Source organism: Salvelinus namaycush, chromosome 20 (assembly GCF_016432855.1).
Source record: "Salvelinus namaycush isolate Seneca chromosome 20, SaNama_1.0, whole genome shotgun sequence".
In the NCBI taxonomy this organism is placed as follows: Eukaryota; Metazoa; Chordata; class Actinopteri; order Salmoniformes; family Salmonidae; genus Salvelinus; species Salvelinus namaycush.
Window position 1 is genome coordinate 21,834,251 of NC_052326.1, and position 16,127 is coordinate 21,850,377.

Consider the following 16,127-nt stretch of genomic DNA (forward strand, 5'->3'; position numbering starts at 1 on the left):
GTGATGTACTGAGCTGTACGCACTACCCTCTGTAGTATGCCGAGCAGTTGCCATACCAAGCTGTGATGCAACCAGTCAGGATGCTCTCGATGGTGCAGCTGTAGAACATTTTGAGGATCTGGGGACCCATGCCAAATCTTTTCTGTCTCCTGAGGGGGAAAAGCCATTGTCGTGCCCTCGTCACAACTTTCTTGGTGTGTTTGGACCATGATAGTTTGTTGGTGATGTGGACCCCAATGAACTTGAAACTCTCGACCCGCTCCACTACAGCCCCGTTGATGTCAATGAGGGTGTTTTTGGCCCTCCTTTTCCCTTAGTCTTAGTGTGTTTGTGGGGGTTGTATGCTCTGGTTTGAGTAGACTACCCTTTGACAAGGACATACAGACTATATTATTTCCCGTAATCATGCTTTGCTTTCTCTAATTCTGCATGCTTGCACATGATGAGGATTTCAAGGAGAATGCCTCTCTGTGCTGGTTTTGTGGAGGGGCCGGAGTGTAGAATTATTGAGAAATGCGTTGTGGGTGTTCTGGTCTGGGATGACTCCTTTCTGTTATCCTGCTGTGGTACAGCACCACGTTCCAGTTGGTGTGTAGGTGTATTGGAGCTCTGAGTAATGTGCAGGAGTATACACTTTAAGTCTTTGTGGATAGGGCTTTCTGGAAATGTGTCTGGTGAGAATTGCTTCTTGTCAACATAGCCTGGTCCAGCTGAAGGGAGCACTGCTCTGCTGTCCCAGGCAGCTCATTTTAACCCTGTTTATAACCATTCAGAGCTTGCCACCATGAAACCATTAGCTCTCCATCTCTGGCCTACAGGTGTCCAATATCTCGGGATAGCTGTAGTTAGTTTTGTGTTAGAGGGACTTAAAAGTGTTTTTTTTTGGTACACACTTTCCATTGTGCTGTGTATTCAGTGATGGAGAGCATGTTGATGGCAGGGATTTGGGGTGCCAACATGTGGAGTGATATTTGGGTTAGTGTGGAGGCATGTCCTGGCTGTGTGTCTTTAAGCTAGGCTCCTCAGACAGGAGTAATGGTCCCAGCAGTGCAGGCCTAGACCCACTGTGGAGCCTGCATCAGAGTCTGAGCTTTATAGAACCCCAGGGGGCCGTGACCGGTCATAACTTTTCCACAGGCAAGAGGACGACTAGCTCATAGGCCAGGAATCTGAAGTAGGTCTGCCATTCCTCTGTTCCCTGATACGTGTGGTCCCCAGGTCCAGGGGGTCCTGGTAAAACAGTCACGGCCGTGAGGAGGTACACTCATCTCCTCCTCGGTTCAGGGAACTTAAGGGAGGTGGGCTGGATATGGAGCGTCTCAGAGAGTCAGAACAAGCCTGAGTGTTAGGAGGCATGTAGGGAGGGAGGGAGGAGGGAAGGGCTACCCACCTGGCTCTGCTGGAGTCTGCTGTCTACTGCTGAGCATGGCGTAATCCTTCAGTCACTACACCAGCCATGCTCATACAAAAGATATTCACTTAAAAACATGCGCACACACATAAGCACACACTCACACAGAAACCCAGAGACACTCTCCATAGGAGAGATAATTATCCGTCTCTAGCCATTTGTCTGTCAGGTGATTCATACAGGCCTTCCCACAACTTTACTATTTCATATCTGCCTCATCATCATTTCATGCTCATGTTTGATTAAAATCCCGAAATAACATGCATCTATTGAAGATTACGCAACACCGAGGTGAGCAAATATGTGACTAGTTACAGAATGTGAGGCGTTTGATGCTGGTTCCTACTTCACAGTATGTACAGCTGTAAATGTGATGCTATAGCTCTCAAAAACATTGCTGCCCCGAATTCAGCTGGGTTTAAGTAGAGGTGCTAAGGCTTCAATGGGTGAGAAAGATGCTTTTCTCCTGCTTGTCTGTTAAGTGAGATAACAGGTTTATCTACTCTCAAAGCATCAAAACTTTCCAATGTTTCTTCTTACTACAGTGTGTGATATACCACTTTGAAGCTCTGAGTCTGTACTTTTATAAATTGTAATAAGCACATCACTTACATTTGACATTAGCTTCAATAGAGAAATCTGGACACATATACAGTATATTGGATAAGTAGACCAAGCTATTGATTATGCAGCGGGGAGGGTGGGGATGGGGATATCTGTGCAGACAGAGATCTAGAGCTTATAACTTTCCTGGCAGACAGACTGCATCGACTGGCAATTCCTCAGCACAGAAACTACACAGAAAGGGCTGAAGGTTTAATATGGCAATCTAGGGCATCTGAAATTCTTGTGATTCATATTACTGAGAGGAGATTTAATAAGGATGCAGACTGGTAAGGTATTGTATCATTTATCTTGTAATAGTTGTTCTTACATATTTTATAGGTTACACTTGGTGGGGTGGTTATGGAAAATGAATGGAGGTTATTTGAGTCCCATCATATCTCACTAATCATCCCCTGTGATATTAAGCTTTGACATTTTTCTGGAGGCTCCTTGGTTGAAACGTCTGCCTTACAAAAGACAACGATAGCTGTTGCCAATCCCTAACACAGAGAGGCACAAACACATAAGGGTTTCATACGGCAGGATGCAGGAGTTCTTATAAATGTCTGTTCTCTGATATGTGTTCCTTTCATGGATCCAGATACCAATCTTTGGTTTGTTGCCAATGTGTAAAACAGTGAGAGTGAACAGTATTTGATATCAATATGCTGGTAATTATGATATAACCACCAGTCTTGTATCAAGCCTTTTGTTCTTTTGAGTCCTCCTGAGAGGATACAGGGCCAATGCCTGTATCCCCTCCATTTGGTAAATATTTTAGACACACATAACAGTAGTTCATGCAGTGACGTTATGGTCACAGAGTTTCTAAACCCAGAGGCGCAACATCACGAGACTTCCAGGAATGCTTGCGAAACAAACTAAGCAAACCAGGCCGAGGTTTGAGAAGTCAATGAGACAAGTGAATAATGAATCCTTAGTTTTAAATTTTCTCTAAATCTAATGGCACAAGCTTGATGCGAGCCAATGTCTTAAGTAGTTGAACATGTTATTACTCCAACCTTGTGAAAGTGACAAACTGACACATTTTCATTTTCGTCAAAAACAACTTTATTTCGAAGGAGTGCCTCTGATTTGACGACCTGGCCGTGAGACAACAGTTAGACTCTATTATGCGTTTCTGTGCATGAGTTTAGCTAGCCAACGTCACCATGACATCGCCTACAAACGTGATCGGGGATTTCTATTGGATAAGCAGTTTCCCCCGTGCCCATTTTAAGCACATGCCAGGTAAGGCACAGGAAATTTGAGGAACTGGCAGTTCTTAAGATTCCAGTATTGCTGGGTTAGGAAGCTTAACAGCTTGTTAAATTGCTGTCATTTTCATTACAATGTTATTTTCATGTGTCCTTATTTTCCACTTCATTTTTTCATGTAATGATAAACACGTCTAATGATAAACACCCACATGAAAAGCACGCTTGTCTCTGCGTGAGCCAATGACTTATTTATTTACATTTCATGAATCATTCACATCTCCGGATGAGCCAAATTTATCATTCAACAATATAATGTCGGAAGCCCCATTTACAGTTCTTGTAGCACTTAACCTAGAAATGATATACCCTTTTGGTTTATCAATGTTGAATCTAGGAAAGTAGTTGGCATACACAGCATGCTGTATTCATGTGATGTTTGTGTATTTCTTTAGATTACCGGCTTCAATCGCTTTAGCCAATCAATAAATAAGTGGCTTGTGCCTAGAGAAAAACATCAGCATATCATACATGAATCAAGTTGAACCCTTTACATCAAGGACAGTGATTCACCCCATAGCCATATTTAGATATTCAACATGATATGAGGAGAGTGTTAGCTCAGAAGCTCAGTCTCACACATTTCCATCTCATGCATATTTCAGGTCAGGCAGACAGCTGTGGGACATGGAAGGGTGTTGTAGTACAGCGTTTACTCTCTGACAGCCTGAGAAATGGTCCGTCTGGACTTCCTGCTCTCCATCCACCAGGCATAACCACCCCCCCCCACTGGGCACAGCCGTCAGTTCAATGTCTAGTTTGGATTTACATTTGGTTGAGTTGTCAACTAACATGAGTTCAATGTAAAATCGAACAAAAATGTCACCCTGTCATTGGATTTAGGTTAAAAGTTGGGTGAAAAAAATACAAAATTCCCTTATGTTGAGGACTTTTTGCAAATCCAATCAGTTTTCACTGTTGAGTCAACGTCATCACTAGAGGTCGACCGATTATGATTTTTCAACGCCGATACCGATTATTGGAGAACAAAAAAAGCCGATACCGATTAATCGGGCGATTTATAAAAATAAAAAAATAATGTTTTATATATATATATATATCATACACACACACACATTTTTGTAATAATGACAATTGCAACAATACTGAATGAACAATGAACACTTTTATTTTAACTTAATATAATACATAAATACACACACACACACACACACACACAGACACACATAGCTCTGAAGTGACAATGATACTGAAGAGTCTGCTTAGGAGACAAATACTCTCAACTGTTTGAATAAAAATAGAGTTTAAGTTACCTGTGATGAATGTTGAAAACAAAAACTGTAATTTCTATATGCAGGAAATCCTATTTTAATAATGGGCATGGTAAGAATTGACGATCAAAGTGCGAGTCATAATTCCCATGACACCTTCTAGCAAAATCTGAAAAGCGGTTCCTTCATTTATTCCATAGGATATTTTTAGATTCACTTAAAATAAGGTCTGTGTTTCGTGTAGGCTTACACCACCTTGCCAATTTTATAACTGTGTAGATATCCATAGGACAAGGTAACTCTAATCAATATTGGCTAAATATAAGCGAAGATCATTTTTTTTGTAGAGTGGATTTATGAAAATATGTTGACAAACGTTACCTTATCCTAGTGAGATTTACACGGGTATCAAAACGTCGAGGCGGTTTAAGCCTGCACGAAACACAGACCTTATTTGAAGTAGATCAAGACATTCTCTATGGAAGACATGAACGGTAAAATAACGAAGGAACCCCTTTCAAGTTCAGCCGCAAGTTATTACAGGAATTAGTTCGCAAAGAGCCATGCGGCCCAAACTGTTGCATATACCCTGACTCTGCGTGCAATGAACGCAAGAGAAATGACACAATTTCACCTGGTTATTATTGCCTGCTAACCTGGATTTCTTTTAGCTAAATATGCAGGTTTAAAAATATATACTTGTGTATTGATTTTAAGAAAGGCATTGATGTTTATGGTTAAGTACACATTGGAGCAATGACAGTCATTGATTGATTGTTTTTTATAAGATAAGTTTAATGCTAGCTAGCAATTTACCTTAGCTTACTGCATTCGCGTAACAGGCAGGCTCCTCGTGGAGTGCAATGTAATCAGGTGTAAGAGCATTGGACTAGTTAACTGTAAGGTTGCAAGATTGGATCCCCCGAGCTGACAAGGTTAAAAATCTGTCGTTCTGCCCCTGAACGAGAGAGAACGTTCCTAGGCCGTCATTGAAAATAAGAATGTGTTCTTAACTGACTTGCCTAGTTAAATAAAGATTAAATAAAGGTGTAAAAAAAAAAAAAAGATTTCCGATTGTTATGAAAACTTGAAATCGGCCCCGATTAATCGGCCATTCCGATTAATCGGTCGACCTCTAGTCATCACATAGATTTTTTTGGTTGAAATGACATGGAAACAATGCTGATTCAAGCAGTTTTTGCCCAGTGGGCCAGTTCCAGCCCAGTGACATGAAGGACAGGACAGGTCACCAGGTCTCCTCTATCAGCCACCCTTTAACTGACAAGAATCAGGAGTAAACCTGGTGCTCTGAAATATACTTTATGACTACCTTTAAAGGCTCTTAAAGGATGTGGAATAGGCAGTAAACTCAATTGTTTGTCAGTCTATTGGCATGGAGTGGCATTGACTGGTTAATGTGAAGGTATTTTACAGGGGTCAAGCAGACAAACAAGGTAAGACTGGCAATAAACAGACAAATATGTCTTTTTTCTTCTGTCTTTATAGCTACATTTTTGCTGACACAATGATTGGAAAGTGCTGCCTGTTTGAGTCAAGCTTGGACGGCACATCACTTGACAAGTAAAGAGCACTTATCAGTCAATCTGGAGTACTTTACCCGTCTTTCTGTGACCTACAGTACACAGACAATTTCAGAGCCGTTTCACTGCTGTGATGCCTCTCAGGCCTGCACATACAAAGTTGTTTTTCTGGCAGGTCTATGGATCTGAAATGTTGAAACAGAGATTGGTTTTCCTTAAACTCTAAGACGTGTTCATTATCCCGGCACATACTGTGAGTTGGGAGGGGACACTGAGCCCTTCCTTCCCCCCAGTTTGGTGTTCTCTACCTGGGAGGAACGCCTCCTACCCTTGGTACTCCCACGCCACCATGGGTCCTGAGGGGCCTTGGGCTCTGGTACAGCCTGCCCTGCTCAGCCCGACCTAGGAGAGAGCGCCTGTCATGCGAAACCCGGTACCACACATCAATGAACAAGGGATTGCTTCATGTTCGTGCATGTGATGTCTGTATAAAACATTTTATCACCCGCCTTTCTCCCTATGGCTTGTAGGCAAGGTGTGGGAGGCTTGCAATGATGATTTCCATCAAGTTAATTAGTATTGATGTGTGAAAAGCTGTTAGTTTGATATAAGGTGCTTTGTGCATCTCTGCATGACTTTCCTGCAGGTATTTCAAGTATGATGGAAGATCTCCACATTTCAGGGAACAATTATCAGAGGCTTTTCTCTGCCTATTGAAGATTTAACTCTTTTGAATGATGAGATCCATTATTACAGCCTTTTCCATTAACCACTCAAGGAAAAAACATTATCCTCCGTTAGGATGTTTGAATGAGGATTTCAGAAGGATTTGAAAAATATTAGAAACATGTTTGACTCTTCTAGCCTTGCAGCCAAGCTGAGGTTTTTCTCCAAAAGCCCTGGTGTGCTTGATTGACCAGGTGGTGACCATTCTTTCTCCAAATTTACTTTTGAGATTGATGGTTCTCAATTAACAGTGGTGCACTCAAATCATGAAATATGGTGTCTTTCAGAACTAACTACATTTTAATGTGCAGTGAAACTGTGTGCTAATGATGCACCTACAGTTACTGCTAATAGTAATAGCACACATTCTGGATGCATGGAAAGAATTGCAAATGTTGAAAAGATTGGCAAGCCAGCGCACAGGGGTGTTGTAATCCAAACCAGGTTTGGAAAATGATTTAGTCGATTACTTTGGAATAGTGATCTGTTGGAAAGTTACAGATGTAGGATCTTCATTTTAGCCAGTGTGCTACAGCAGGACAATAATATTGCAGCAACAGGAAATGTTTTACAACTTGTTGGATGGTTGCTCATTCTGAAAGTAGTCTATGGGCCAGGAGAAACTGTAATCCATGGTTCAGTTGTCTTTAAACATCCACCACAAACTTCAGCTAACCTTAGCCACTACAAGCTAACAATCAATGAAAGTGATGGGGCATGTGAGCATGTTTAATGTCAAATCACCTGAAATCAACTCCATATTTGGTTTGATGTTACTTAAAGGTGATCTGGCCATATAAAGTTTGTAATGACTGTTTAAAGAAATCTGAACCATGGATTACAGTTTCTCCTGGCCCGTAGACTACTTTCAGGATGAGCATCCATCTAACATCCAGTTGTTGTAAAATAGTGAACTACTCCTTTAATTTACATTTTTGTAGTGGTTAATATATTTTTGTAAGGGAAAATCAAGTCTCAAATTTCAAAGTGGAAATTACAAACTTCAGAAGCCTTTTTAAACCTCAAATACACTGCACGTTTTAAGTGTCCTGCTTTGCAGTACAGTTCTGCTACAGGGTGATCAAACATCTGTATGTGCTATCATGAATAAGGGTCAGGAGTAGCTACTATTTTTATGATCCAGTAGTTTGACACATTTACATACTGTACCAAAATAATCTAGTATTATGGATTAGATACTCTTGTGATAAAATTGGCTGATTCAGAAAAGGGTTGAAACAGTCTTTGAGTGATTCAAAGTAGTACATAGAGGACTTGACAGTCATGTTACGGTAGAGTTTTTGCTTGATTTACTTTTCTGTTTTTGGTCATTTCTCCTTGTCCAGGCTGACAGGTTTAGTTATATTGAATGACAACACAGTGGGCTCTGTAAGGATTACTATGGAACATCCTGCCTGTAGCCCAGGGGAATGGTGTGCTGTATCATTCTGTTAGCAGTCAGAGTGCTCTACATACTGTGTGTGGTAGCATATCTCACAGGGCACACTGTCTGCTGCCAAAATCAACTGCCCAACTTCCTCTCTTTCCCTCAGAGCAGGCCTAGATCCTCAGCCTCAGTCGTGTCCCACTCCATCCCACCTCATCACTCCTCGAGCCCCTACATCATCATCTGAACCCCAGAACCGGGGCTTGCAGGAACCAACAATAACCCCTGGTTACACATAAATCTTCCTGATAGAGTGATGTCTCTCCAAAGACACATGTTAAAGTGCACCAGATACCCAGGGCAGCACGCCAAGCCCAGTTTGACTCTGAAAAAAGCCTATGCTGTTGGGGTTTGGGTCGATGCCACCTCATCCACAAAGCCCCTGTTTCATTGTAAATGCAGGATTACTGATTCATTTACCGCACAAGGACATGTTGTAATGTGGTGGTGGTGGGAGCCCCACCTAATGGACCCTCATGGAGTTGAAAGATTTCTGAGATGGCTCAGGTTCAGGGGCTCCCTCCCTCAAATGAAACAGAGCACTCTACTTGTTATTCTGTCCAAAATGCCATACAGTAGCAGTGTCCGTCCATCATTATGGGCATCAGTCTTACCTCGGCACTGGCAGTTTTTCCAATCCCAGTGCCAATAAATCTAGGCACATTTCCTAGCACTGTCCACAAGAAGACTGCTCTCTGGTCTATGGTATTAGCTTATGGACAGATTGTTCAGGCTATAGCTGTACCGACATCTATAATCCACATTTTCCATTGAATATATCCTATGATTCCAGGTGTTTAATGAAATGGAAGTTCATTGTGTTATACACACCACAGATTTGGTGAGAAAAACACTGTGGTGCTGTAATCTGCCATTTCCACCGCATTGAAAAAAAGTGTTAGTGGATGCTTTGATGTAGAAGTCAATGTTGAGGAATTTGCTCCATGGAGGCTATGCCTACAGTACAATTCTCCTGGGAAGGAGGATAAAAGAACATCATGCTTGTAAGCCTTTACATGCTGTGTTTTGGAGGTCAATCACTTCTTCAGAAATACCCTCATTAAATTATTAACGTAATTTGATACAAGCCCGGTTTTGCTCATGTTGAAGCCTTTTTAATTTTTTTTAATTTAACCTTTATTTAACAAGGCAAGTCAGTTAACAACAAATTCTTATTTACAATGACGGCCTACCCCGGCTTAACCTGGACGACGCTGGGCCAATTGTGCGCCGCCCTATGGGACTCCCAATCATGGCCCGATGTGATACAGCCTGGATTCAAACCGGAGACTGTAGTGACGCCTCTTGCACTGAGATGCAGTGCCTTGCTTTCTAGATACTATAATAGTATTTATTCTACACAGCTGTTCTGCACGGTTGTTCTGCACTATTTTGACAGAACACTACCACATAATTCGCTGACAATTCATGCTTTATACATTTTTACAGTATAATCAGTGAATCTGTGACTGTGTGTGTGTGTGTGTCCACCTTTGTGTCCACCTGTGTGTTAGTGTGCTGCTATAGAGACAGGGATGTGCATCTGTTTGGAAGGCTGCACTTGTTGCCTATTTCCTTCCTGGAGGAGGGCAGTGGGAGCTGGGAGATAAGACGGTCCACCCTGGAGGAGACAGTGTGTACATCCATCAGTCAGACTCTGCCCTGCTCAACCCTACACACTAATTGGCCATCCATCTCTCAAAGCCTGACCTCCTCGCCTCAAGCCAAAGCATACTCACACAGTACCCACACAAATCAAGCACATATGCGATCTAAAACAGACACACGTACACACACGTGCTCTATGGCCGGCCGCTTCTCCTGTCCTCCTCTGCTGCCTCCCCTGCTCTTTGGAGCTGGAGGAGAATCACTGTGCCTGGATTAAAAAGGCTAGCAATGTCCCCAAAGCTCTGAACAAAACAAAATTACATACCTTGAATACCGACTCGATGAATGAAAATGAATTGTATTTTCACTTGGTCTCAGAGCACTTTATAGTGTGTGCAGGTATCTTGGCTCGTTCTCCACCATTGTGTATTGCCCATCTGCTAATGAGGCCTGCAATCATTTTGGAACACACTGCTCTGCATATAACTGTCTCCTCCACTTCTTTGAAATAGAAGTTATACGAGTTGCTCCTACTTTTTGGTATTTAGAACGTGGCTGCCGACCAACCAATTTCCACTACAATGATCCCAGGCCTAAAAGCATCTTGATCCATGTCAATTAATGTGGGAATGTGTTCTGAGACTCAATTTGTTTATGAGCTTGTGAACAGCTGCTCTCTCTAACCTTCATTTAAAATGTGATGACATTCTGTGGAAAGCTGAGAGGCTGCGGCTGCATCTACCCCTAGCTCTCAGAGAAGACTCAGTGTTGTTGGAGCACTGCTGGCCCCTCCCGTCTGGCCCCTCTGTAACTTTAAACAACCCTCTCAGCGGAGGTTTACGATCAGCACAAAACCCTCCTTGCTTACTATCAGGAAGTGTTTTAGGAAGCGCTCTTAGGCCTGTAAGCGTATCTAAAACTCCAAGGTCTCATTGCATATTCATGCACCTTCAGTGTTCAGGCTGCCTGTCTAGTAATAAAAAAGACGGCCTTGTTGAAAAGTTTAAGCTCTCACGTCCTCCTTGTGCTCAGCATCCTCTGTGTGCTCATATAACTGAAATATAGCTGGTGCCCTTTGACCCCCAGCTGAGCCAGAGGCCCAGGCTGGAATGTGTCGTCACCTCCAGACCTCAGTGTAAACAGTCAGTCCTGGTCTCTTGGCTTCATCGCTGCCATACCGTTCCCTGTTCGGGGCCAGAGCCCTCCCTCCACTCTGCCCTCTCCCTCCCTCCCTCCAGTCTGCCTGGTCTCTCTCTCTCTCTCTCCCTCCCTACCTCACTCCAGTCTGCCTGGTCTCTCTCTCTCCCTTCCTAACTCCCTCCCTCCACTCTGCCTAGTCTCTCCCTTACTGGACAGTGTGTCTGACTGAGCAGTCTTGTCCTGCCACTGTGCTGCCTGCTGAGAGCCTGAGGACTGAGGAGGGAGTGAACAGTGCTGGTTGTGACTCAGTGAGGTACTCTTGGCACTGCAGTAGGTAATGAATTGGTGTGGCTGCCTGCTATGAAGTCTAGTCGGCAGGAGGGAGAAAGGTGATCAGTCTTTCAGGGCCAGGTACTACTTGTACAGCGTGCAGGCCTCTAATAGCAGTAAGCAAAAGGTTGTGTGAGCCTGACTGAGGGACTGGAGGGGCGCCTGTGTTCACATACCAGGGGATTTCACTCCCTCCCTCCCTTTTCTCTACACCACCCCACTCCCTAAACCACCACCGAGGGGGTTCATCATTCTCACTTTACTACTCAGCTAATTATCATTATCATTACGGGGGATAATTACCATTTCACTGCCTAACACTCATGTAGACTGCTCAACCCGGAGTCGCACAAGGTTATCAATGGTAGCAGAAATGCAGCCTCATCTGCCTAATTATACTGTTTGGGCTTTGTGATAACTGAATGGGATGTGAGATGTGCTATTATGCTTTGCGTATATTGGTGAGGCTCTTAGATTCGTCAAGTTCCTAAAATAAATGTGCGGCATGTGGAGCCTGTTAATTAAAAGCTTTGGTTTCCTCTGGAATATAAATCAGAGGAAATCCATGTGTTATGAAATACTGGAACGTTCTAAAATATATTGGATGTAGTTTGTATATTGGATGTAGATGTTTCTCTAGTGTGAGTTTAGCTGCACTGTACTGTAAAATCAGGTCATCCGGATCATTAGCTCAATAGTCCTTTTCCAATTTCTGAAAGGGAAGTCTGACATCATACAGAACACATGCTGAATAATAAATACATCTTTGAAAAATAACTTTATACTACCAATCGCTAAAAGTGACTTATAGTTAGTAGCTGGCTTGTCAAGGGGAATTGCATACATCTTTCACTGGCCTTATGGAGTTGCAGCTGGCGCCTATCACCTGATGAATGTTGTCTCCATCTGCTCCAGCTCAACACTGGTGCTCCTGGGCTAATAACTAGTGGAAATTCATTAGGCCTGTAGGACCCTCTTTCTGCCCCCCTCCCTGTCCCCCCCGTTTCTCAGAGAGAAGGCATTGACAGACAGCCTGCCTTGCCTGCCTCTGGAATGGCATTGGCTGGCCAGAGAGGACCTCATGACAAACAGGAGACATATTCTCTTTGACCCCAATTACCAGAGGTGTTCTTTTCCACCAGCTAATCCAGCGCATCTAGAGTGGCCCCTCTCACTACCCCAGGAGCTTTGCTTTTCCAGCCGGGCGGTTGCCCCTCAAAGCCAGGGGGTGGAACTGAAGAAGCATGTGCCTGTTGAGTGGAAATTGACCTATGAGGCAGTAGCCTGGTGGCTGTGGTAGAGTTGACCAGGTTCCAGTGAACCCAGTGATCTGTTCTCTTCCACGTGGATGGTCACACACTGTTTACTACTACAGCACGTAGCCAAATATGCCCTGGTCTCAAACAGTTGCATTGCCATCTTTAAGAGAGAGGATAATGGAGATGTCTGAAAAAATACTATCTACAGTAGCAGTAATTTTAAGACTGAAAATGAAATATAGTTTCATTACTATTAATTGTAATAAAATCTTATTAGGGTTTGAATGACTAGCTCATAAATGGACTCCCATCTCCACCTATGCTCACGTGTTGTAAATGTGCACTGTTGCTACTGTATATTATTTGTTTGAAGGTACTCTATGACTTGGATGTTGTCTGACCACCCTCTCTTTCTTCTCCACAGAGACACTAATGGACTCCACCACAGCGACAGCTGAGTTGGGCTGGACAGTCTATCCCGTGTCAGGGTCCAATGACAACAGCGTGAGTGTAAGCTCATCATCTACATTATATCATAGAATTTTCATTTCAGTTGCTTAATTAATTTGATTGCTAATTAATTATTTTTCATGCAGATGCAGCAATACTACAGTGCGCCACATTTTCAGTTAATTTCAGTTCATCACAGATCAACTTGTTTTTGACAACCAACAGCAGAGCTGTGCGATAAATTGATGCGATAAATAGAAAGACAAATTTCAAATAAAATAAATTATCCTTTAAACTATGACTATTACAGCTGAAGTCGGAAGTTTACATACACTTAGGTTGGAGTCATTGAAACTCGTTTTTCAACCACTCCACAAATGTATTGTTAACAAACTATAGTTTTGGCAAGTCGGTTAGGACACCTACTTTGTGCATGACACAAGTAATTTTTCCAACAATTGTTTACAGACAGATTATTTCACATATAATTCACTGTATCACAATTCCAGTGGGTCAGAAGTTTACATACACTAAGTTGACTGTGCCTTTAAACAGCTTGGAAAATTCCAGAAAATGATGTCATGGCTTTAGAAGCTTCTGATAGGAACATTTACATAATTTAAGTCAATTGGAGGTGTACCTGTGGATGTATTTCAAGGCCTACCTTCAAACTCAGTGCCTCTTTGCTTGACATCATGGGAAAATGAAAAGAAATCAGCCAAGACCTCAGAAAAGATATTGTAGACCTCCACAAGTCTGGTTCATCCTTGGGAGCAATTTCCAAACGCTTGAAGGTACCACGTTCATCTGTACAAACAATAGTACGCAAGTATAAACATCATGGGACCACGCAGCTGTCATACCGCTCAGGAAGGAGACACGTTCTGTCTCCTAGAAATTAACGTACTTTGGTGCGAAAAGTGCAAATCAATCCCAGAACAACAGCAAAGGACCTTGCGAAGATGCTGGAGGAAACAGGTTCAAAAGTATCTACAGTGGGGAGAACAAGTATTTGAGACACTGACGATTTTGCAGGTTTTCCTACTTACAAAGCATGTAGAGGTCTGTAATTTTTTATCATAGGTACACTTCAACTGTGAGAGACGGAATCTAAAACAAAAATCCAGAAAATCACATTGTATGATTTTTAAGTAATTAATTTGCATTTTATTGCATGACATAAGTATTTGATCACCTACCAACCAGTAAGAATTCCGGCTCTCACAGACCTGTTTTTCTTTAACTTCTACTTCATCACAATCCCGGATCCGGGAGCACCCCCATCAGTAAAAAAGCTGACTAGCATAGCCTAGCATAGCGTCACAAGTAAATACTAGCATCTAAATATCATTAAATCACAAGTCCAAGACACCAGATGAAAGATACACATCTTGTGAATCCAGCCATCATTTCTGATTTTTAAAATGTTTTACAGGGAAGACACAATATGTAAATCTATTAGCTAACCACGTTAGCAAAAGACACAACTTTTTTTACTCCACCATTTTTTTCCTGCATAGGTAGCTATCACAATTTCGACCAAATAAAGATATAAATAGCCACTAACCAAGAAACAACTTCATCAGATGACAGTCTGATAACATATTTATTGTATAGCATATGTTTTGTTAGAAAAATGTGCATATTTCAGGTATAAATCATAGTTTACCATTGCAGCCACCATCACAACTCTCACCAAAACAACTAGAATAACTACAGAGACCAACGTGAATTACCTAAATACTCATCATAAAACATTTCTGAAAAATACACAGCGTACAGCAAATGAAAGACAAAGATCTTGTGAATCCAGCCAATATTTCAGATTTTTTAAGTGTTTTACAGCGAAAACACAATATAGCATTATATTAGCTTACTACAATAGCCAACCACACAACAGCATTGATTCAAGCCAACAATAGCGATAACGTATAAACCAGCAAAAGATATTAATTTTTTCACTAACCTTCTCAAACTTCTTCAGATGACAGTCCTATAACATCATATTACACAATACATATAGAGTTTGTTCGAAAATGTGCATATTTAGCGGCACAAATCGTGGTTATACAATGACAATAGTAGCCAAGCTGCCAACAATATGTCGGGAGAAATCTTGGGAGAGGCACCTATTCTAATCAGTAACTAATCATAAACTTGACTAAAAAATACAGGTTGGACAGCAAATGAAAGATACATTAGTTCTTAATGCAATCGCTGTGTTAGATTTTTAAAATTAACGTTACTACGACATACAGCGTGCGTTAAAGCGAGACCGCACCGAAATTAATGGCGGAATAGTATTTTTACATTTTCCAACAGAACAACGAATTAACATCATATATAGTTCTTACTATTTGATGAGCTTCCATCAGAATCTTGGGCAAGGTGTCCTTTGTCCAAAAGAATCGTTGCTCGGTTGTAGATTGTCGCCTTCAACGTTGGAATTAGCAGTAAACATTAGCCATGTGGCCCAGACGTGCCCAACTGACTAGAACGCAGCATAAATAAATATCAGAAAATTGCAATATAATGATATAAACTGATATAACTCGGTTTAATATAACAACATTATGATGTCTTTAACACCTATATCAAATAAAAACAGAGCCGGATATATCTAAGGGCTATAAAGGGAGCTTTCTATCACGACAGCCAGAGGTCCTTCCTGCGTCAGAGCGAAGAGGACAAAGGCCGGACCCCACGTTGCCAGCCCATTTATAAGCTCTCAGATCTGCCTAGAAACACCATTTCAATTCTCACTATTCGCTGACATCCAGGGGAAGGCGTATGCAGTGCATCTCAACCAATAGAAGACAGGCAGATTTATAAACGGATCTCAGAACAGCCAGCAGAATTCAGCATTCTCACATCCTCATAGGAAAATGTTCTATCCAATAGTAATAATAATATGCATATTGTACGAGCAAGAATTGAGTACGAGGCAGTTTAATTTGGGAACGAAATTTTTACAAAGTGAAAACAGCACCCCCTATTGAGAAAAGGTTTTAAGAAGCCCTCCTGTTCTCCACTCATTACCTGTATTAACTGCACCTGTTTGAACTCGTTACCTGTATAAAAGACACCTGTCCACACACTC

General features: G+C 41.9%; 1 protein-coding gene across 1 annotated transcript in view; it reads left to right on the forward strand.

Moving 5' to 3' along the window:
• The window catches only part of ephb2b (eph receptor B2b), a 177,231-nt gene that overhangs the window by 42,198 nt on the left and 118,906 nt on the right, over window positions 1–16,127 (forward strand). The window contains exon 2 of the mRNA XM_039015883.1: window positions 13,002–13,081. Coding sequence (XP_038871811.1) covers window positions 13,002–13,081 — 80 coding nt within the window. The remainder of the gene's footprint in view (window positions 1–13,001; window positions 13,082–16,127) is intronic.